This window comes from Heterocephalus glaber, unplaced genomic scaffold (genome assembly GCF_053883595.1).
Source record: "Heterocephalus glaber isolate CG9 unplaced genomic scaffold, H.glaber_assembly_v1.0 deba00001610, whole genome shotgun sequence".
Classification (NCBI taxonomy): domain Eukaryota; kingdom Metazoa; phylum Chordata; class Mammalia; order Rodentia; family Bathyergidae; genus Heterocephalus; species Heterocephalus glaber.
Window position 1 is genome coordinate 16,668,758 of NW_028258381.1, and position 22,795 is coordinate 16,691,552.

Genomic DNA, 22,795 nt, shown 5'->3' on the forward strand with positions numbered 1-22,795 from the left:
AAAATAAAATGAAATCATGTGAGTTAGAATAAAAGATAAAGTCAAAGCTAATAGAGAGTGGCGGGGGGGAGGGAGACGGTTGAGGTGAAAATCTGCATGCAGGACTGGGAATAAGAATGGAGAATGTAAATGATAACTGCATATAAAGTGCGTGCCACTGGTTCAGTGCACAGCCTTGATGCTCCAGGCTGGAGGGGAGGGAAGGAGCTGCTGGGGCAGAGCAGGGGGTTTGCGCGTGGGCTTAGTCCCTCCAGCAAGGGGCGTCCTTGGGGACAGGGACCAAAGGGAGCCCTTGCTGTGACTTTGGGGATGAGGGGAGCTCTCTATGCGAATAAACTGCCAGGCCCTCTGGCTCTAGAGTCTTTGCTCTGGAAACCTCAGAGACAAGTGCTCCCACCGTCGGGAGTGAAAGCAGAACGGAAGCGGACATGGAGGAAAACCTGTCGGGCCTCCACACCAGCCGCTGGAACCGCCCGCCTGGAGCAGGCCCCGCAGGTTGCTCTCCTGAGCTCGGAGCACAGGGCCTTTGCTGGGGTTTTGTTGTTGTTATTTTGTTTTCTTTTGCTGAGGATTGAACCCAGGACCTTTGCCTGAGTTATATCCTCAACCCCTTTTTATTTTAGCTAAGTTGCTGAATCGCCCGAGCTGGGCTGAAACTATGGGGTTTTTAAAAAGGTGATTAATTCCATTGTCACAGGGACCAGGTGCTTGGGGGACTGGGGGTCCTGCCCCTCCGCCCCTTTCTGCTCCCTGCTCAAGAGAGTAGGGGTGGCAGACGCTGTGCTCAGCTCTCTCCGCAGCTCGGGAAGCCCCGCCCTGTGTCTGCCCCGACAGAGGCAGGGTAGTCTGTGGGCTTTGGAGCAGCAGGCAGGGCCTGCACCCTGCCTAGTTCCAGCAGGGCCTGCATGGGGCGTTGGGTCTGGTTGTGCACATGTGGACACACCCGGCCTTGTTTCCCCAAACACCTTCCTGGTTCTGTCTTCATACAACCTGGAGCTCCAGGCTAGGGTTCTGGGGAGCACCCGGTCTGTCTCCCCCGCCTCAGCCCCCATGCTGGGAAACCGGGGCAGGAGGGAAGACTCCAAAACCAGCAGGGAAAGAGCCAGACTCTGGATCCAGTGCCATACAATCTGCATGAGGAGGACCATCTGAGCAGCCCGGGGAGGTGTCCCCAGGAAATGGGGAGGGGCAGGTGTCCCGCCTTGAGTTACCAGGAGGAAGAAGAGCAAGACTTTCTGCCAACCTTCCAGGCCCTTCCTGCACAGCAGTCTGCAAAACCTCACAGTGAGGTGGCACCTTGGGGATGTGGGGCGATGGATGACTGCCCAGAGGTACAAGAAGCGGTGACCGTGTGGCTGTGAAACTGCCATCCTTAGGTCCTGGGACAGTCGCCCCTGCAGAGCCCCTTCCCAAGAAAGAGGAATGGGAGAGGCGGCCACACAGAGGGAGGAGCCCCAGCTGGAACTGGAGACCCGGTGGCCCCTGCCTGGGACCTCAGCCCAGGGTGACTGCGATCGCGTCTGAGGCCAGCGTGTCCCAGGGCAGCGGAGACCATTGCAGACCCACTGCCGTGACTCCCACAACCATGACTAATGAACACGGGGAGCTAATGGACTCCTCTCCGTTCTCCAAGTCCCTGCCAAGTCTGCCACCAAGAATAATAGGCATTTAGAAAATAATTATACATCTGGACAAATCTGTTTCAGTCTGCTGGATTGAACATAATCATATTAAAACATAATGAATACATTCAAACCCACAATGCCTGATTAAATAGTTGCTTAGGAAGGAGAGCCAGTAACGGTGCTGGCTGGTAACCAAGCGAGGCGGCAAGCCTGGGCCACAGAGAGGATGGGCCATGAAGCCACCACAGGCTCCTAATTGATTTCCTTGTCACTTTTGGTCTAGGTCCTAATTTGCTTCCTCCCACTCAGACTTGGGCTCGTCTACACAAACTAGTTGGCGTTTGATCTTTTACATGGCGTGGTTGGAAAATAAAGTGAGTGTTTAAATGTTAAAAATTAGTGACAGCAAAAGACACATTGCTGTGAATCCCCCTCAGAATCCTCCCTCCCACTTCAAATGTTTATCCCATCATTCTTGCCACTTTCTGAAGCAGTTCTGGAGTCCTCTTTCAAAAGTGTCTTTACTTGCACTGCTGTGGCTGCTTTGATTTCCGAATTGATTCAAAACCTTTCCCTTTCATGGTCACTTTGACCCTGGGGGAAGAGCTGGAAGTTGCATAGTGCCAGATTCAGTGAATAAGGAGGACAAGGACACAGTGCCATGCTTTTATGAGCCGGCCTTTCTGTTGGGTGGCATTTGGAGGTAGCATTCAGCACATTTGTAATCATTCCTTGTAAAGACACTCATGAAAGAGGACTCCAGAGCTGTGTCAGAAAATGTCAAGAATGATAGGATAAGTGTGTCCAAGGGAGACAGAGTATTTTGAGAGGGATTAATGGCAATGTCTTTTACTGTAGTAAGATTTTCAAAATTGAAACATTTGGTGTATTTTCTCCATCACCCCTTGAATCATTTGGGATGGAAAGAGGGAGCAGGGGAAGCAGGATGCACTTAGCATCCCAGGTCCTCAGCCTTCTGTGCAGCCGTGGGTCCTTGCCAATTCCACGGTGGGCATGTTGAGCTCCACTCTGGCGTGGAAGTCGGACCCCTGCAGTGTGGTTGGCTCTCTCATGCAGACCCACCCTGCACTGAGCCTTGGGCTTGGCTCCCTGTGGCTGCATGGCTTCTGCCCAGTGCCAGCTCAGCCCAGGCCTCAGCGGGGCATCATCGTCACAGATGGAGACTGGAAATGACAGTGCTGGGGGTGTCAGGGATGGTGCAAGTGTTAATGGCCAGCTGCAGTGGTGCAGCCCCACCTCGGGTAGGGAAAATGAGTCTGGGCCTATTTGTTTTTGTGCTGCCTCTCGATGGGGAGTCTTGGACTCCAGGGAAGGGCTCAGAGACAGAGATCTGGGTGGCTTCTGGTCAAAGGGAGCCCTGATGATAGAGCCTGCTCACAACCTGATGTTGGGGTGACTGGGGTGAGGCCAGGGGGGCCCTCTATGTCCCACAGCCACGCTGCCCAGGATGTGAACCTGAATCACCGCCGGGCCTCCAGCCCTGTTTCCTGAGAGGTTCGTCCTGCTGCTCACGGGCCCGTCCACCCACAGACGGGTTGTTGACGTTGGGTCTTGTTGGTTGTGTTTTTGTTTTTGTTGTTTTCTCACAAAGTGCTTTTGCACTTCGAAGTATTACCAGCATTTAAGAAATCAACCAATTTATTACCCTGGCAGTCTGGATTCTCAGTTTCTCTTCACACCTTACATCTGGCAGCTCGGGGCCATTCCTCACAGCTGCAGTCAGCAGGTGAGGAGTCCTGGCTGCCTGTAGGGACAAAGTGAACCAGGTCACTGGGGTCTCCTGTCGCCCCTGGCTTGACGAAACACAGTGTTTCCTCTCTGTGTTACCTGCCTGTTTCACATTTGACTCATGAGCCTTGTTCTTTTGCTGTTTTTTAAAGTAGCTACCTCATTGTTGGTATTATGCTTTATTTGGGGGCTAGTTTAATAAGAATGATAAAACAATCAACTTGTCTAAATTTGCATTTTTTCTGTACTACGCATTGAACTCACAGCCTTTTACTGAGCTACATCCCCAGCCATTTAAATTTTTTTCCTTTTTAAAAAAATGAGTACGTGTTGGCAGCATATCCTGATTACACTCGTTCTGAGCCACTGGTATATGTATTAGCATATCTTGATGATTTTTGATCCCTTGCCTCCCCCTTATCTCCCTCCTTCCCACTTCCTTCCCTGACTCCAAACCCTCTGTCTCCCTGTTTCTTACCATCTCTCCTTTAACTTGGTTATTTATTTATATTTTAGGTTTATCACATCAGAGACCATGCGATATTTAAGTTCCAATGTGTGGCTTATTTCACTTTACATTTTTAACTCCCTTAATTCGGCTCTAGGGCCCAAGCTGACAGAAGGATGGAGATGCCTTGCAGTCAGCTCAGGCTGCCATAACAAAATACTATGGACTGGAGGACTTAAAAAACAAAGGTGTTTTTTTTTCTTACAGCTCTGGAGGCTGGAAGTCCAAGATCAGGGCGAGAGCATGGTCAGGTTCTGGTGAGGCCTTGCAAGGAGCCATCTTCTCTCTGTAAGCCCCCGCCCCGTGGCTGAAATAAAGATCTCTGTCCCTCTCTTCTTCTAAGGCCACAGTGCTGTTGGATCAGTGACCTACACTACTGCCTGATCCAGTAGGGATGAGGGCTTCCTTATACCAGGTGTGGTTGAAAAGTACGGTGGATATTCAACAATTGTTTAAAAATGTGTTACAATAAAAGACACATTGCCACTAATCTCCCTCAGAATGCTCCCCCTTGCTTCCAACACACTATTCTATTGTTCTGGCCACTTTCTGAAGCATTCTGCAGTCCTCTTGCATGAATGTCTTTAGCTGCTCTGTTCTTGCTGCCTTGATGTTCTGAATGACTCAAAACATTTGCCTTTCATTGTCATTTTGAATTTGGGGAAGAGTGGAAATTCCCGAAGTGCCAGATCCAGTGAGTAAGGTGGATGAGGATGCCTTGCCTTTCCATTGGATGGCGCTCCTTCACTGTATTCTTGATCAAATTTCCTAAAGACACTCAGGAAAGAGGACCCCAGAGCTGTTTCAGAAAGTGGCAAGAATGATGGGATGAGTGTATTTTGAGCAAAGGGAATATTTTGAGGGGGATTCACTGCAATGTGTCTTTTTCTTTTGTAAATTCATAAGAATTTAAGCATTCACCATATTTTTCTGTCACCCTTTGTGTATTTGGAGAGGGAGAGAACAGTGCTAGGGAGCCATCATGAGAGTAGGTCACAGAAGTGGAGAAAACCGATTTCCCTGAACACGGAGGGTGGGGGCACAGAGCTTGTGTCGCTTGGACCCTGGCTCCTGCCTCCTAGCCATGCCCAGGGAACTCAAAGGCGCTGGAGTACTCTGCACAACCGCCCCTCCTGCATTCGCCTGCCTTATCCTTCCAGCAGCGTGAGCCTGGCATTTACTGTCCCTACTATTGCATAATCTCTGGAAGTTCTGAGCAGCGCCCCTGGGTGAGGGTTGGGTGGGGGCTCGGGGAGACCTTTCTGCCACCTGGCACAGGTGCTCCTGCGGCCTCAGGAGACCTCCAGCCTTCGAGGGAAGCTGTGTGACCCTTGGAAGTCTCTCAGCCCCTCTGAGTCTCATCTGCCCAGGGACTGACGGGCTCAGCCCCTCTCACAGGCTGCCAGTGTGAGCACAGAATTGAGGCCCCAGTTAAGGATGCACTCTGCAGTGGCCACACAGTGAGGGATCGGGTCCTGGGATACATGTGTCCTCACTGTTGTCCCCTACCTCCTGCCAGCTCCTGACCCCGTGATGGATCCAAACCATCCTGCCTGCCCCATCCAGTGGGGGTGAGAAACCTGGGATTTACTGTGAGCTGTTAGCTGCCAAAGCTTAATTGCTGTCAAGAGTATTTAATTTTAATAGGAGACTCAAAACAGCCTTGGGGAGGGCAGAGAAAGACATCGTGGAAGGGGGAATATAGGAGTGTGTGGTGAGTGTGAGTGTATGATGTTCAGTGTGTGGTATGTGTTTGGATGTGTGTAGTGTGTAAAAGTGCATGTGACTGCATGTATGAGTGTGTATATGTGAGTACATGTGAGTGTATTGGTAAGTGTATGTGTATCTGTGCTTGTGGGTGGTTTATGAGTGGGCATGGTGTGTGAGAGTGTGTTAGGTATATGAATGTGATTGTGCTTGTGCGTGTCACATATGAGGGTGTGTGGTATGTGAGTGTGCATGTGTGTCATGTGTGTGAGTGTGTGCATGAGTGTGAGCATCTGAGTCTGCTTCCTGTCACTCTCACTGAGCACCGCGGACTGAGTGACTCCCATAGAAAGGAGGTTCATTTCCTGTGGGCTGGCGGGGAGGGCTCTGCAGGGTTCTCAGGCATCGGGGGCGTCCTACGGGAGCCAGGACAGCTGGCCTGAGACAGCTCCTTCTGTAACCAAGCTGGGCCCCCCACACCCTGTGCACCCACTGAGCCAGGCGTGGAGTAACCCATGAGAGGGCACAGTCCCCATGACCTGTCACCTGTGAAAGGCACCACCAGTCCTACCTCCTGACACCTCACAGTGGGGATTAAATTTCAACATGAATTTTGGTGGGGACATTCAGACCCCACACAGTGGGTGTGTAATGTGTGTGTGCACGTGTATGAGAGTGTGTGGGTGTATGTGCATGAGTGTGTGTATATATGAGCATATTGTGTATGAGTGTGTGAGTGTGGGTGTCTAAATTGTACGTGTGGGTGTGGGTGTAGCAAAAGCTGCCCAGCCACCCCTGCAGGGCACACATCAGTGACATGATGGGAGTGACCCCAGGACTGCAGGGGGCTGCAGATCTGCTCCAGGTGGGTTTGGGGTCTCAGCCGGCATGGCCCCCTGAGAACGTCCTCAAGGGAGCTGCAGAAGTAGGGCCAGCTGTGCCAAGGCGGAGCTGGGTGACCCCAAACATTGTCCTAGTGGGAGAGCCAGGCTGTGGCTTCCATGGTGTGCTCTGGAGAGGGACCTCCAGGAAGAGCTGGGGACACCGGGATTTCTCTGACTTGTGGGTTGACTGATTCTGGAGACTTCCTGGGTTTGGAGACCAGGGGCTTGGACCAAACCCTGGGCTGAATTTGGGATGTGGAATATTTTTATTATTCAGTTTGGTTTTCCCAGATGAGCTTCGGAGGGGCAGCATGAGGGGACTGGCTGGGCACAGACACCAAAGGGCATGCTGGGCTCAGTTGTGCTGCAGATGGCAGCTGGGACCAGACTGGGGACGCAGTGGTCTGAGTCCCTATTTAGGAGCCATCTGGGTTCTGTCATTGTCTGGGGACAAGTTCCAGTGTGGCCTCAGTGCAGAGGGTAGATCACATGCCTTGGGGACAGCTCCTAGGGGACCAGGCCCACAGCAAGGTTCATGGCAGAATTCTGCCTCCCCCCCACCAGCTCCAGGCCCCAGATTCCCTGACATGCTTGGGGGAGCTGTGTTTGACAATCACATTCAGGTCAAGGCAGGAGTAGGGACCCTGGGTAGACACAGAGGGAGTCTGGGGGTGACTAGAAGGACCTGCCAGGGTGCTCCGGTGGCCCTGGGCGCTCAGCACACCTGTGGGCTCCGCAGCAGGGAGGAGCTCAGGTGACAGCTCGAGAGAGCAGGGCTTTCAGAACACAGCTTGCAGGTCCTCATTCTGCCACTCACCAGCCCTGTGACCCTGTGCCTCAGTTTCTTCATCTCTAAAATGGAGCTAATATTAATATTCGTGCCTGTCTCCTAGGTCATGATCAGGATTAAGTCAGTAAATTCATGAAAAGCCCTTAGAAATAAATCAGACCTGGAAGGTTAAATACGCTATGGTTTCTTTTTTTTTGGTACTGGGAATTGAACTCAGGACCTTGTGCTTGCGAGTCAGGCGACAGCACCACTGAGCTAAATCCCCGGCCCCACCATGGTTTCTTTTGTATGAGAAACCCTAGATGTAAGTAATTTAAAAGAGAGTACTTTAAAATAAAAGAGACATGGTAAGTGAATATAATATTTATGTATCACAAACATATATACTAATAATTAAAAGTATTTTTAAAAGAAGCAACATAGGGCCAGGGATTTAGCTCAGCGGTTTCACCGCCTGCAGGTGCAATGACCCAAGTTTGATCCCCGGTACCACAAAAAAGAAAAAGAAGCAACATGTCTGGCAAAGAGTAAGCATTAATTTCAGCAGAGTAACAGGGCTGGTAGAAGTACCAAGCACCATGTTCTGCTGAGCTGCTGGCCTTGGGAAAGGGACATCTGGGCTGCTCTTCCGGGACCTTGAGCCAGGCTGACCCTCCCTGGGGTCTTGGAGGACCGAGGTGGGACAGTAGAAGTGCCCTGTGCTCCTTCTGTCCCAGGGAAGATTCCCTGGTCTTTTTTTTTTTTTAATTAAATTCTTTTATTGGTACATTGTAGGTATACAACACAATTACATTTCTCATTGAGAATTGTACCTTTACATAACGCATCTTGGTTCTTATTTTTTCCCCATTCCTAGCCCTCCCTTCACCCCCCTCCACCCTTCCCTATTTACTAAGACTTTATTTCCATTTTTTCCATTTCTCATCATTTTTCCTTTCCCTTCTTTCCTTTCCCCTGCCCCTCCCACTACCCCTACCCCTTTGGACCTTTTCTTCCTATTTTGCATTATCGATTATTCATTCTAATCATTGGTACATTTTAGGTATACAATATAATGACATTCATCATTGGAAATTTGCACCTTTACATAGTCTCTCTTGGTTCTTATTTTTCACCCTTGCCCAGCCCTCCCTTCAACCCCTCCAGTCCTCCCTATTTACAAAGATTTTATTTTGATTTTTCCATTTTCTCATATTAATCCCATTCCCTTCTATCCTTTCCCCTAGCCCTCCCACTTCCTTCCCCTTTGCCCCTTTTCTTCCTATTTCACATTACCTATTATACATTTAGTCCTTATTTACACTTTCAGTTTCTCACACCAGAGAAACTATTGGGTATTTACACATGTGTGTCCTATTTATTTCACTTAAGAGTATTGCCTCAATGTGCATCCACTTAGCTATACATGTCTCTAATTTCTCATTTTTTATGGCTGAGTAGTACTCCATTTTATTAAAAAACCACATTTTCTTGATCCAGTCTCCAGTTGATGGGCATTTGGGCTGTTTCCAAGTTATAGCTATTACAAACTGTGCTGCTCTGAACATGGGCACACATATATCACTGTGGTATGATTCTTTTAATTCTTTGGGGAAGATCCCCAGCAGTGGAATAGCAGGGTCAAATGGGACTTCCAGTCCTAGTTCTTTGAGGTATCTCCATACTGATTTCCACAGTGGTTGCACCAGTCTACACTCCCACCAGCAGTGGAGCAGGGTTCCTCTTTCCCCACAGCCCCACCAGCATTTGTTATTGGTTGATTTCATGATAGCAGCCATTCTTTCTGGAGTGAAGTGGAATCTCAGTGTTGTTTTCATTTGCATCTCTCGAATGATCAGTGATGTTGAACATTTTTTCATGTATTTATTTGCTATTTCTACTTCTTTGTCTGAAAAATGTCTCTTCATTTCAGATGCCCATTTTTGGATTGGGTCTTTAAATTTGGGAGGTCTGATCTTTTTAAATTCTTTATAGATTGGAGATAGTAGACCTTTGCCTGAGGAAGAGCAGGTGAAGATTTGTTCCCACATTGTGGGTTGTCTCTTCACACTGCTGGTGGTTTCTCTTGCTGTGCAGAAGCCTTTTAATAAGAAGAGATCCCATTTGTTGATTGTTTGTGCTAGTTCACGGGCAACTGAGGTTTTGTTCATAAAATCTTTTCCTACACCGATGTCTTCAAGGGTTCTACCTAACCTCTGTTCCAACTGGTTCAGAGTTTCTATTTTAATATTTAGATCTTTAATCCATTTTGATTTTAGTTTAGTGCATGGTGAGAGATATAGGTCTAGTTTTAATCTTTGGCAAGTTGAAGCCCAGTTTTTCCAGCACCATTTATTAAAGAGGCTATCTTTTCTCCAGTGAGGGTTTTTGGCTCCTTTGTCGAAGATGAGGTGTCTGAGTGTGTCTGGCATTGTTTCTGCATCTTCTAATCTGTTCCACTGGTCCTCAGGTCTGTTTCTTTGCCAGTACCATGCTGTTTTTATCACAGTAGTTTTGTAGTAGAGTTGCAGGTTGGGGATTGTGATACCCCCTGCCATGTCTTTGTTACCTAGAATTGCTTTTGCTATTCTAGGTCTCTTCTTGTTCCAAATGAATTTTTGGATTGTTTTCTCAAGGTCTATGAAGTATGCTGCTGGGATCTCAATTGGAATTGCATTAAATCTATATAGCAGTTTTGGAAGTATGGCCATTTTCACTATATTAATCCTTCCTACCCCAGAGCAGGGGATGTCTGTCCATTTTCTGATATCATCTTCAATCTCTCTTTTTAGAGCGCTATAGTTTTCAGAGAAGAGGTCTTTGATTTCTTTTGTTAGGTTGATTCCTAGGTATTTCAGTTTTTTGGGTGCTGTTGTGAAAGGAATTATTTGCCCTATTTCTCTCTCAGTGAGTCTGTCATTTGTGGAGAGGAAAGCTATTGATTTTTGTGTGTTGACCTTGTAACCAGCTACTTGACTGAATTTGGTTGTTAAGTCTAGAAGACGTTTGGTGGAGTTCTTGGGGTCTTCTATATAGAGTATCATGTCATCTGCAAATAATGACAATTTGACTTCTTCATTTCCTATCTTTATTCCTTTTATTTCTTTCTCTTGTCTAATTGCCGTGGCTAATGTTTCCAGACTATATTGAACAAGTGTGGTGATAGTGAACATCCTTGTCTTGTTCCTGATTTTAGTGTGAAGGATTTCAGTTTTTGACCATTTAGTATGATAAATTGGCTGTTGATTTTTCATAGATGGCTTCTATCAGTTTGAGATAGAGACCATCTATTCCAATTTTTTGAAGGGTTTTTATCGTGAATGCATGTTGGATTTTGTCAAATGCTTTTTCTGCGTCTATGGAGATAATCATATGGTTTTTGTCCTTGGCTCTATTGATATAGTGTATTACATTGATTGATTTGTGTATATTGAACCATCCCTGCATCCCTGGAATGAATCCCACTTGATCAGGGTGTATGATCTTCTTGATCATCTTCTGCATTCTGTTTGCCAGTATCTTATGAAGGATTTTTGCATCTATGTTCATTAGTGAGATTGGCCTATAGTTCTCCTTTTTGGTTGGGTCTTTCTCTGCTTTGGGGATCAAGGTGATGCTTGCTTCCAGGAATGAATTTGGGAGTATTGCTTCCCTTTCAGTTTCACTGAAGAGTTTAAAGAGTAGTGGCAGTAGTTCCTCTCTAAATGTCTTGTAGAATTCAGCAGTGAAGCCATGAGGGCCCAGGCTTTCCTTAGTTGATAAGTTTTTAATTACATTTTCAATTTCATTGGTTGATATTGGGTTGTTCAGAATTTTTAGGTCTTCTTCATTCAACTTTGGTATTCATATGTATCTAGGAATCTGTCCATTTGTTCTGTGTTGTCCATCTTATTGGCGTATAGGTTCTGGAAGTAGGTATTGATGATCCTCTGGATTTCTGCTGGGTCTGTAGTCATTTCACCCTTTTCATTCCTAATTGCATGGATTTGGGCCTTTTCTTTCCTTTTTCTGACACGGTTGGCTAAGGGTTTGTCAATTTTGTTGATTCTTTCGAAGAACCAACTCTTGGCTTCATTGTTTTTTTTGTATCGTTCTCTTAGTCTCCATTGCATTGATTGCTCCTCTGATCTTTATAATTTCCTCCCTTGTATGAGCTCTGGGGTTGTCCTGTTCTTCTTTTTCTAGAAGTCTGAGGTGCAGCATCAGGTTGTTTTATTGGGCTTGTTCTGTTTTCCTAATATGCATGTTCACTGCTATGAATTTCCCTCAGAAGACTGCTTTCATTGTGTCCCATAGATTCCAATATGTTGTATTGTCATTGTCATTTAATTGAAGGAACTGTCTGATTTCTTCTTTAATTTCCTCTGTGACCCATTGGTCATTCAGAAGTGTGTTGTTCAATTTCCACATGTTTATGAAAGTTTTTGAGTTTCTTTTGCTATGGATCTCCAATTTCATTGCACTATGGTCTAATAATATACAGGAGATAACTTCAATTCCTTTGCACTTACTTAAACATGTTGTATGTGTGAGTATGTGGTCTATTTTGGAGAATGACCCATGTGCAGCTGAGAAGAATGTGTATTCTGATTTTGTGGGGTGGAACAGTCTGTAAACATCTGTTAAGTTCCTTTGTTCAAGAGTTTGATTGAGTTCTAGTATTTCATTACTTATTTTTTGTCTAGTTGATCTATCTATTTGTGACAGTGGGGTGTTGAGGTCCCCCACTACAATTGTGTTCATGCATATATGACTTTTCATGTCCGTTAGTATTTGTTTTATATAGTTGGGTGCACTAGTGTTTGGTGCATAGATATTTATGATTGTCATCTCTTCCTCTTGGATTCTTCCCTTTACAAGGATGTAGTGTCCTTCTTCATCTCTCTTAATTAGTGTTGGTTTGAAATCTACTTGATCTGCAAAGAGGATAGCTACTCCTGCTTTTTTTCGGGTTCCTGTCGCATGCAGTATTGTTTTCCACCCTTTAACTTTCAGTCTATGAGTTTCCTTTTGAATTAAGTGTGTTTCTTGTATGCAGCATATTGTTGGATTTTGCTTGTTGACCCATTCTGCCAGTCTATTTCTTTTGATTGGTGAATTGAGACCATTAACGTTGATGGTTATAACTGAAACGTATTGACTTGTCATTGCCATGACTTTTTCTTTTTGTTGGGTTCTCCCCCTTTACATTGAATTTCTTGTCATGCCAGATGGGTTCATTCTGCTTTGCTTCCTGGGGTTGTGATCCTCAATGTTTGTTCCTAGGATATTGTGTAAAATTTTTTGGAGTGCTGGTTTGCTATTCACAAAGTTCCTAAGGTGCTCTTTGTCATGAAAGTATCTTATTTCTCCATCCATTTTGAAAGATAGTTTTGCAGGGTACATCAATCTGGGTTGGAGGCTGTTTTCTTTTAGGGCTTGGAATACATCACTCCAAGCTCTTCTTGCCTTGATGGTTTGTGTTGAGCAGTCTGCTGTGATTCTGATGGGCTTCCCATTGTATGTGATTTTTTTCTTTTCTCTAACTGCTTGTAGAACTTTGTTCTTCTGTTGTGTTTCTGGAATCTTAACAATTATATGCCTATGTGTAGATTTTTTTGATCAAGGCTATTTGGAGTCCTATATGCCTCACTTATGTGTATGTCAAGCTCTTTTCCCCTGTTTGGGAAGTTTTCTGCCATTATTTCTGTGAAGAGATTTTTTTATGTCATCTCCACTCTCTCCTGTTTCTTCATTGAGCCCAATCAGTCTTATGTTATTCTTCTTTGCATTATCTAGCAGCTGCTGGATTGATTTCTCATGTTCCCTTATAATTTTGAAGCAATTTTTCTTTTCCTAGTCACTAATTGCAATCTTATCTTCTGTATCTGAAATTCTGTCCTCACATTGGCTCATTCTGCTGTGTAGACTTTCAATGGAATTTTTCATGTCCTGGAAATCTATTTGCATCTGTTTTATGGATTCCATTTGTTTCTTATGTTGGGATTCCATCATGTTCCTGAGCTCCTCTCTAGATTTATTAATCATGTCTTGCACTAGGGGCAAATTTCTCCTGTTATCTGAGAAATTATTTCTGATTTCATTTTTTCCAGATCCCCTTTTGTTGCCAGTTCAGTGGGTCCAGGTGGTTGAGTATCAGAGTGTTCCACCTCATTTCCCTTTGGGGTTGCTGTAGGTGATCTGGAAGTCTGGTTTTGAGACTTATTTATGTGTTTTCTCATTTCAACTGGGGCAGGGGGCTGTTAGCGCCTGTACAGATTACCTCCTCTGAGCTGGGTGAGGTGGGACAGGGCCGGGAGCAGCGTTAGGGATGGTGACCCAAAGCCCTTTCCTGTGGGCTGGGAGCAGTGGGAGGGATGGTGGCCTGGAAGCCCCTTCCTCTGGACCAGGAGCAGTGGGATGGTGTCTCAGAACCCCCTCCGTCTGGGCCGGGAGCGGTGGGAAGGATGGTGGCGTGGAAGCCCCTTCGTCTGGGCCAGGAGCAGCGGGACAGAAGGTGGCCCAAATGCCCTTTCCTCTGAGCTGGGAGCAGCAGGAGGGATGGTGACTGGGAAGCCCCTTCCTCTGGACCAGGAGCAGTGGGATGGTGGCTCAGAAGCCCCTACCTCTGGGCCGGGAACAGCGGGACTCAGTACCTTGGCCTAGTGGTCTGGTGTCCTCTGCATCTTTGTAGTGTGGGACCAGGTGGCTGCTTGTCTGCATCGGGGTGATTCGGTGTCTTCCGCGCGACTCAGGACCACGGTAGGGCATGCACAACCTGCCTGTGTGCAGCGGGCTGATTTGGCCGATTCCCTGGTCTTTTAATACCTTTATCCTTTGAAGTCAGGCTGGTGACATACTCCTCTTCAGTGTGGCTACTGTTATTAGCAATGACGGACTGGTCACCACCCTTGCAAATGTCCTGAACACTGCACATGCGGAGCCACACCCAAGAACAGCCACTGTCACGGTGTTTCCTAGTCAGTGCCTACACTGTTGTTCAGAGGGACAGCAAAAGGCTGATGATCTCCACCATGATTCCTTCTGTGGTTTCTTAGTTTTCTCTGAAGAACTTTGCTTCATTGACTGTCTGGTTACCCTGCAATACAGCATCTATAAAAAGACCAGGTAGCTTTTTGAGTCTTTTCTTTCAGCCATCACTTCTGAAAAGAATCCTTAGCGTCTCGGCAGTGACATTCGTATCCGTTTCCATAGAGGGTTGTGCCCTGTTTTGTCGTGGATGGGTCTTCAAGCTGGTTCCTGCGACATTTGGGAGCTTTCCTGCTGTCAGGTCTGAGACGTTCTGGGCTGATGTTCCGCGTTTCCTTCTCTGAATCTGATTATTTGTAGCTGGAAATAGTTTTTAGAGACCACAATTTGCTTTTCAGTGGTGCACACTGCTGCTGAGTTTTGGGTCCTTCTCCTTTTCCTTGTTCTCCTTCCTCTTCCATTTCTACTTCCCTTTTTCCTCTTTCTCCCCTTCTGCCTCCCTCCTCCCCTTTTCTTCCTCCTCTTTTTTCTGCTCTCTCTCTCTCTTTTCTCTCTCTCTGTCTGGCCTTCATAATGAGTTAAGTCCCCTGCTCCTTTTTCATTTTTATTTTGAGGCAAGGTCTCCCTAAGTCACTAAATTGTCCAGGTTGAGCTCAAACTTGCAGTCCTCCTGCCTCAGCCTCCGAGAGTGCTGGGATTACAGGGATGCACCACCATCCCAGCTAATACTTTGAAGCCTTTTCAATAACAGAACTGGGATGTATATATTTTGTGAAATAGAAAAATAAATCATGAGCTCAGATTGATATTTTTATTCCAACTATGTTTTAGGTAACCTTAAAATTTTATATTGACAGCTCTTTTCTCTAACGTAGAAAATCTTGGTTCCTAATGACATTACATGAATTTCTTATTTATGGTTTCTCTGTAACCTGAGGGTGTGTCTCACTTGGAAAGTACCATCAAAGTATTATATTTTAAAGTAACTTAAAAAATTCTTCTCTCTGTAGATAAGTTGACTACTAAAATAACTGTGTTTGCATGTTTTTGTTTATTTTCTATTTTTAGGACTTGCTTTACTTTTTTCTCTTGATGTGTTTTTTAAATTTGTAAAATCCTAATTTGTTTATTTTTGCTATTATAGATAGATTATCTTCATCTCTTATTTATTTTAACTCAGAATTGTTTCAATTAAGTCCTGCGCGTTACTCTTATGTCACACAGCTTTGTTAAACTCTGGCTACTTGTAGCAGGTTTTTCATGGATTGCTTTGGGGTTTCCAGATGTATAATCACATTATTTATAAGGACATAGTTTTGTTTCTCTAATTGCTTAGCCATTGTGTTGGTTAATGCCTGTTGATAGCAGTGATAATGCAGTGTTGATAGCAGAGATAAAGGACATTTCTCTCTCTCTTTTTTTTTCTGATTTTAGCCCTAAAATCTCTAGTGTCTCCTCAAAAGTACAAGACCAAGCTGACTTTCGAGCTGACATGGAGATATGTGTCTTTATGGTAAGGCAATAGCCATCATTTCTTGTTTTATTATAGTTTTCAACTTTAATTGCTTGAGGCCACTTGCTTGATTTGCAGTTTGTTGAGCCAGGGATGTTGGGATGTTTTACTTACGCAAAGCTGAGCCAGGATGTGGAGGGACATCAGTGCCCTTGAGAAGTGGCCCTTGAAGAAGAATGGCAGCCAGGTGCTTTGGAGGATCTAGTTCCGGTTTCCAGACTTGGGCTTAGAATTGCCTCTGCCTTGGTACAGGTTTTATTTTTGTGCTATCTAATTGGTTTTGAGGGCTGGGGATTTAGCTCAGTGGTTTCGTCACCTGCTGTGCAAGCACAAGGACCCAAGTTCGATCTCCAGTACCAAAAAAAAGCAAAGGAAGAGAGACTGTAACTAATTGGTTTTGAACAGAGATCAGGAGAGAGCAAAGTTTCATGTTTGCGTCATGCCTGGGGCCTCTGCATGTGCTTTGCAGTTTTAGGACCTCAGTGGGCATTTCCTGTGTGTTAGAGCACCAGTTGTGGTGGTTTTCAAAGATGTTTTATTTATGCTTTTGAATACATACTCGAGTCTTAGTATTAAAATATTTCAAGTGACAGTGAGTCATCACCCCTGCAGAGGCAGGTGGCACAGAGAAGTGAGGAGCAGAGCAGTCCCTTCTTCCACAACTATCTTGCACACACAGCAGCTGCAGGGTGCATGCGTGCCAGGACAGGTGGCATCTGGCTTTGGGGCTGGCAGGGGCTCATGCTGTCTGACTCGGTGCTCTCTGCAAGTCCACACTAATCATGACACAGTGCAACCCACACCATGAGGTGTCTTGTCCAAAAGACAGCTTCAAAGCAGAATTGTATTCCATTGTAATAAAACATGAATTTTCCTGTGGGCTGACTATGATAACACATCTGTGGAGAGTTCTAGAGAAAAGACCCACAGGCAAAGCCATTGTCAAACATCACAGTGGATCCAATGACGATTATACTGTCACTTCCCGATGGAGGTTCTTCAAGCAACTAAAAATAGAGCTACCATTTGATCTAGCTATACCTGAAGGGATTAAAGCCAGCCTTCCTTAGGGACACCTGTAATCACATGTTTACTATGGCACAATTCATGATAGTCAAGATATGGAGCCAGCCTGGGTGACCATCAATGGGTGAATGAAGACTATGCGCTGTGGATGCACAATGGAGTATTACCCAGCCATAAAGAAGATTGAGGTGTTGTCATCTGTAGGAAAATGGGAGGATCTGGAGACCATCGCATTGAACACAATAAGCCAGACTCAGAAACATAAATATTGCGTGTCCTCTCCAGTGCACAGAATCTGCAGAAGATTACATGAAAGTAAAAGGGAGACTCTTATTAGAGAAGGGAAAAGGAATAAGACAGAAGGAGGGGTGTAGGGGAGGCTAATGAGGGAATGGCTATGATTAAAATACCCAAGTAATATACTCAATGTTTTGTAAAATGAATTGGCACTAATAATAAAAAGAAAAACTTAAATGATAACGTGGCCCCCAGCAGTCATAACGACTAGCAGGGACAGCAGTACACCGAATACTCTCACTTGAAGCCTGGGGTCATCCGAACAGAGGAGACATTTCTTGGTGGACATCTGAACTTGGTCTCCCAGTGTCCGTCCATCGGAAGACAGTGTCTTGGGCTTCCCAGACACTAACCTGAGCCAAGCCGTCCACCCCGAAAGGATGAGTCGTTTACACCTTAAACAGTGCAGGCCCAGCGCCGTTCATAAACAGTGGATTTCAGTCGCAGTGATGGGGACTTTAGATGCCCCAGAGGGACCACAGCCATGCAGGACATCCTCCTGCTGGACGCTCGCCTACTAGGTGCCCAAGGGAGGAATAATGCTGGCTGGCACGCATAGCACTTGCTCCATGTCTAGCACTTCACACACCCTCAGCAGGTGCTGTGATAAAATTCAGGCCCCTTCTACAGATGCATGTACTGAAGCACAGAGAAGGTGAGTAAGTTGCTCAAGATCACACAGCCTTGTAAGCGGCAGAGCCACAAGGTACGATTTGGTTAATCATGTTCTTTGCGAACCCCTGCAGGGATCTCCGTATATCATGGGCTGGTAAAATGATGGTGTGCATGGAGGGCAGGCTCCAGGTAGCTCTGCTCTTTGTGTAGACTCCCACTGGTCTCTGCCCTAAAACTCTGGGTAGGGCTCAAGGGACATTGTAGGTGGTGAAGGAAGTAGGTGGGCACCTACTAGGACAGAAGACCAAAGAGGACACTAATGTGTGCCTGGGATCAGCCTGCAGCTCTGCGCCAAGATGTGGGCTCAGAACCCAGCTCTTGGCTGACCACTGAGGGGATAGAAAGAGAGGCAATTGGCAAATGGACTTGGAGGACACAACTGGGAAATCAACTGTCCTTAGGACGCTTGGCAGGAAGTGAGGTAACCAGTTAATTTGAAGACAAAGAGCCACTTCTTGCACGAGAATTTACTGTGGGGCCCTAGATTCATAAGGCTGTGGGAGACTCAGGACTTTCTTGTGTTTTGTTTCAGCACAGGGGATTAAACCCAGGGACTTTGCACTGAGCTGCATCCTCAGCCCTTTTTTATTTTGAGACAGTCTCCCTGACTCACTAAGTTGGCCAGGCTGGACTTGAATTTGTAGTCTTCTTGCCTCCACCCCAGAGCGCAGGGGTGACAGGCATGCACCATCACACCTGGCCAGGAGGCTCTTGTCTTTGTGAAGGTTCTAGTTGACCAGGGGAGGTGCAGGTCCACCTCCTACCCAGATGCCAACACTGGGCTCCTTGGTAGTTGGCCATGGCGGTGGGTCCCAGCTTGGGAGGGGCAGCCTGGGCTCCCAAGTTCTGGCTGTGGCACCCGTGGTTGGGACAGCATCGGGCTGGAGGAGCCAGCTGCAGTTTTGGCTTTCTGGCTCTGTGTGTCTCTGGCACAGTCACTCTGGTCACAGTGAAAGGTGCCAGGGGCCAGCTGAGTGGCAGGAGAGCTGCTCTGGGGAGCTGTCACCTCCAGGGCCACGTTCCTTGGAGCAAGTTCCAAGTAATTAAGTGGATTGGGTTCTGAGCCCTGTGCTGGGAGCATGGCCGCCCTTGCAGAGAGCGCCTGGTTGCTCCTGGGGCTGGTGAGGCAGCTCAGAGGGCATCGGTGCCCGGCTCCAGTGTCCACTGTGCCCAGGGACCTGCAAAGGACGAGGCGCCGCACAGTCAGGCTCTCACCCAGGAAGCTCGTTACTCTCTTTGGAAATCTGCATTTGTCACTGATCACAGCTTTCATGGTGCTGGGATCGCCATGGCAACTAAAAGCATATCTGAAAATAAAATGTCACTTTAAAAAAAATTTCTACTGTAATGACACAGGAAACTTGTTCCTCCTGTTTAACTTATGAGATGATGAGAGGAGACAGAAAGCGCACACATGTGTGCAGCGTGTGTGGGGAGCCAGGCACCCAGTGAGTGTGAGTGTGAGTCACCGTGTGGGGAAGCGTGGTGCATGGGGCTGGGAACAGAGCGTGCAGTGGTGTGCAGCTGTGTGGGTGTGGCCTGGGGGGAGCCCTTGGTGTGTGCGTGTTGTGGGGAGGGCCTGAGCTTGACCCCGGTCACGTGTAGGCTGCAGGTGTCCTGAGCGGGGTCTGAAGAGCTGTGGTGGGTGTCTGAGGGCCAGTGTTGGTATATGTGTGTGTGTGTATGTGTGTGTGTGTGGTCATGCTCACATTGTTTGGAAAGACATGGCTGTGGCTTTGAGAAGCCTTCTGTCTATGGGGTGATCCTGTGGTCCCAGCCCTCTGAAGTTCCACCCAATCACAGGGGATACATCCTTCCTCTGGGATTGGCTCTGCCCCTCCCACATTCCTCAGGGAACCAGAGACTTTACAGGTCAGACCACAGTAGTGTCCCCAGACCCACTGGGCCTTGGGGCTTTCTGTTCAAGGTGAAGTTTCAAAGGACTCAGCCTGTGTACCTGGCTATCTTTCACGAATCCCAGTAGGGACTCATATTACACACAGGACTTTGGGCTGCACCTGTCTCAATGGATGCAGATGGGGCTGACATCCATGGGTGTTATGTATACAGGTTCACAAGAGTAAGTTAACACTATAATGTCTGCACACAGCTCTTCAAGTCTTCAGCTTCCCAAGGTCACTTTCAAGGCCTCATGCATCCCCTAGCAGCTGGCTTCTACAAGGAACAGGTCCCAGGGTGGACACACACACTTGTTGGAATCCAAAGGCTGGAAGGAGTGCAGGAGAAAGCTTTTGCAGAAGCAAAATTCAGGCCCAGGCAGTGGGAAGTGGAAACTTACTTTCCTGTGGCTGTGAGAGGCCACTGTCCCCTGTCGTATGCAGAGGTCCCCAGGGCCCGGTTTTCTCAGATGAGGACCCGGTCCGTGGTGACCTGGGGTCCTTTTGTCTCATTTACATTCTCCATTACACTCTTTGAACTTCACATGTCTAGAGATTCTTTCTTTTATCGTCATCATTATTATTTTTAACTTCAGTATGGAATCCAAGAGAATTAATGTTGATTTCAATATAATAATATTAAATTCAATATTTATTGAGCACTTGGGCTTAAATGCCACAGTGGGCATCTGAATTACCCTCTGCCTAGAGTTTTTGTCAATGCAGTACCGGGAGGGGGGGAACAGACTGGGGACAGACAGTAGGACGAGCAGGCACGGATGAGGGAAGCCTTGTCACATCCAAAGGAGAGGCCCAGTCAAGGGTGGCATTTCAGAGGAGGTGACAGCTTGGCTGTCATGAGAGACAACTAGAAATCAACAGATACCAGGGAGAGAGCAGAAGTCACCACATGGTGACATCAAGTGGATGCAGAGACTCCGCGAGTGGGGTCTGAATGGGAGCTGGGAGTGGGATGCTATTCTGGGATGTTCCTTGTGTTGCTTAAGGAAGTTGGGGTGACATTGCCCTGGGTTTATTTGATTACGTTTTTGTTAGTATATGTTTGTGATGCGTAATAAATACACCACATCCTGATCCTTTCTACTTCCCCTTCCTCTCCCCTCTTTCCCATCTCCCTCCATTCCCCTTCTCATCTCCTCAAAGTCTACCTCCTGGTTCCCTATCATCTAGCTTTTACCTTGCTTTTTCAATTATTTATATTTTTGGCTCCTTATATAAGAAAAACCATGCCATGTTTAACCTGTGTCTGGTTTGGTTTGCATAGTATTATGATCTCAAGGTCATCCATTTCCTACAAATGACTCAAATCTATCCTTCTTTATGGCAGAGTAGTATCCCATTGTGTGTAGACACCGCACTTTCTTTATCCATTCATCTGTTGATGGACATACAGGCTGCCTCCAAGACTTAGCTGTTAAGAATTGTGCTGCTATAAACATGGGTATGCATGAATCACTGTGATATGACTTTAACTCTTTCTAGAAGATATGCAGAAGAGGAGTGGCTGGGTCAAATGGAATTCCTAGTTTTAGTTTTCTGAGGACTCTCCACACTGATTTCCGCAGCGGTTGTACCAGTTTACACACCCACCAATGGTGTAGAGGGTTTCTGTTTCCCCACATCCTCTCAGCATTGGTTGTTTCTTGGGTTTGCCCTGGGGTTATGAGTGTGTGACAGGCTCAGGGGCCTTGGTGACAGTCTTCCCCATCCGTAGCTATTTCCAGCTCTGTGTCTGTGACTCTCTTGACGGCAATGGCAAGAGACAAATTCTGCTGGTGCAGTGCTGGGCTTTCTTCAAGTTGGCAGGTGCTGTAGCTCTCTCCATATTGCTTCAACTCCAGCAAACCCAAGGGGCAGTGAGTGGAAAAGTACCTGTGAAGATTAAGGTTGGTTCCAAAGGCACAGTATCAGTCTGCTGTGCGACACCCTCTGGTGACGTTGAGGCCTTATTAATAACTAAACATCTGTCACAATTCTCATTGTGTTTCTCCTGCCAGGGTTGAGTCTCTCCCATTGGCCGTGTAAACACGGGCAGGCGGATGTGAATTATTTAGGGTTTGGCTTTGAGTATTAATCACCCAGCGCTGTTTCTAGTAAGTTTCTGTCCCCTCTTTGCAGAGGCTGAGTCTTCGAGGACAGTCCTTTGATGAGCTCCCAAATCTCTCTGAGAACATCACCCTGGACCCCCGATGCGGCTGCCTGAGCAACCTGGAGAGGGGAGACCTGAGAATGAGAAAAAGGGGAATGGAGGAGCCCCCAAAGGGGGAGAGGAGCCACTGCCGAGAAGCCAGACCCCCAACTTTCCCACCTGGCAAGTCTCCCCCCAAACCCCAGGACCTAGGTTGTTTTGCAGCCCTCAGGTAGGGGGTGGTGTGGGGTCTGGGAGCCTGTGTCACTCAGTGTCCAGGGCAGAGGGGAATGTGTGGAAATGACAGGGAGGAGGGGTCCCAGAGGATGAGCTGCCGGTAGGGCACAGGGATTTTGTCACAATGGGGAGCTGACCGGTTTTCATGAATTTTCTATGAATGTGTGTGGGGAAGGGGTTGTGTTTGCAAACTGATTATGAGGAATGGAGCACTGGGGAGGGGCTGCTTGTTAGAGATAAGGACAGGTATCATTGGCAGAGTACACCATACAGCAGGGTAGAAATGGGACCTCTTCAGAGAACACTTCAGTTCATCCTCATCATAACCCCAGGAGGGTGTTGTCATCCCCAGTTTCTCAGGAGAAAAGTAAGACAAATGTCCAGCCTTTTGTCCCAGACTACCCAAAGGCAAACTCAGGAGTCCTACTCAAGTCTCTGAGCTTGCACCTTATATTGTCAACCACTGGGCTACGCTGCCTCTCCATGTATAGGGGAGAAGTTGGCTCAGGGTGAGGGGTTTATAGGCTACCAAGCCATGGGATTCCCTGGGTTTTTGATTTTACTCTGTCTCTTCTTTTCCCTCATGGATACATCCATGGCTGTAAAAGCCCAAGAAGAATTTCAAGTAGAGGTGGTTATGTATAGAAGGAAACATTGGTCTGTGTGATGCTGGCATCAAAAAATGGGTCTGTGGTGAGCCTCATGAATGGATATGTTCTGGAATCATCTCCCTAAGACTATTTGCAATGGAACCTCCTGCCCTGTCTGTCACCAGCTGACAGTGTTTAT

The 22,795-nt window shown here is 46.9% G+C and overlaps 1 protein-coding gene across 14 annotated transcripts in view; it reads left to right on the forward strand.

Annotated features, from left to right (window-relative positions):
• Caln1 (calneuron 1) overlaps window positions 1-22,795 on the forward strand; it is a 534,324-nt gene that overhangs the window by 17,300 nt on the left and 494,229 nt on the right. For 5 of the 14 annotated variants that reach the window (XM_087196182.1, XM_087196189.1, XM_021254339.2 and 2 more), the window contains exons 2-3: window positions 15,646-15,724; window positions 21,760-22,001. In XM_087196182.1, the coding sequence (XP_087052308.1) occupies window positions 15,704-15,724; window positions 21,760-22,001 (263 nt within the window). In that variant the 5' untranslated portion in view covers window positions 15,646-15,703. Of the gene's footprint in view, window positions 1-15,645; window positions 15,725-20,968; window positions 21,083-21,427; window positions 21,528-21,759; window positions 22,002-22,795 lie in introns of those variants that run through there. The other 9 variants (XM_021254340.2, XM_013070469.3, XM_087196188.1 and 6 more) reach the window with 6 other exon arrangements.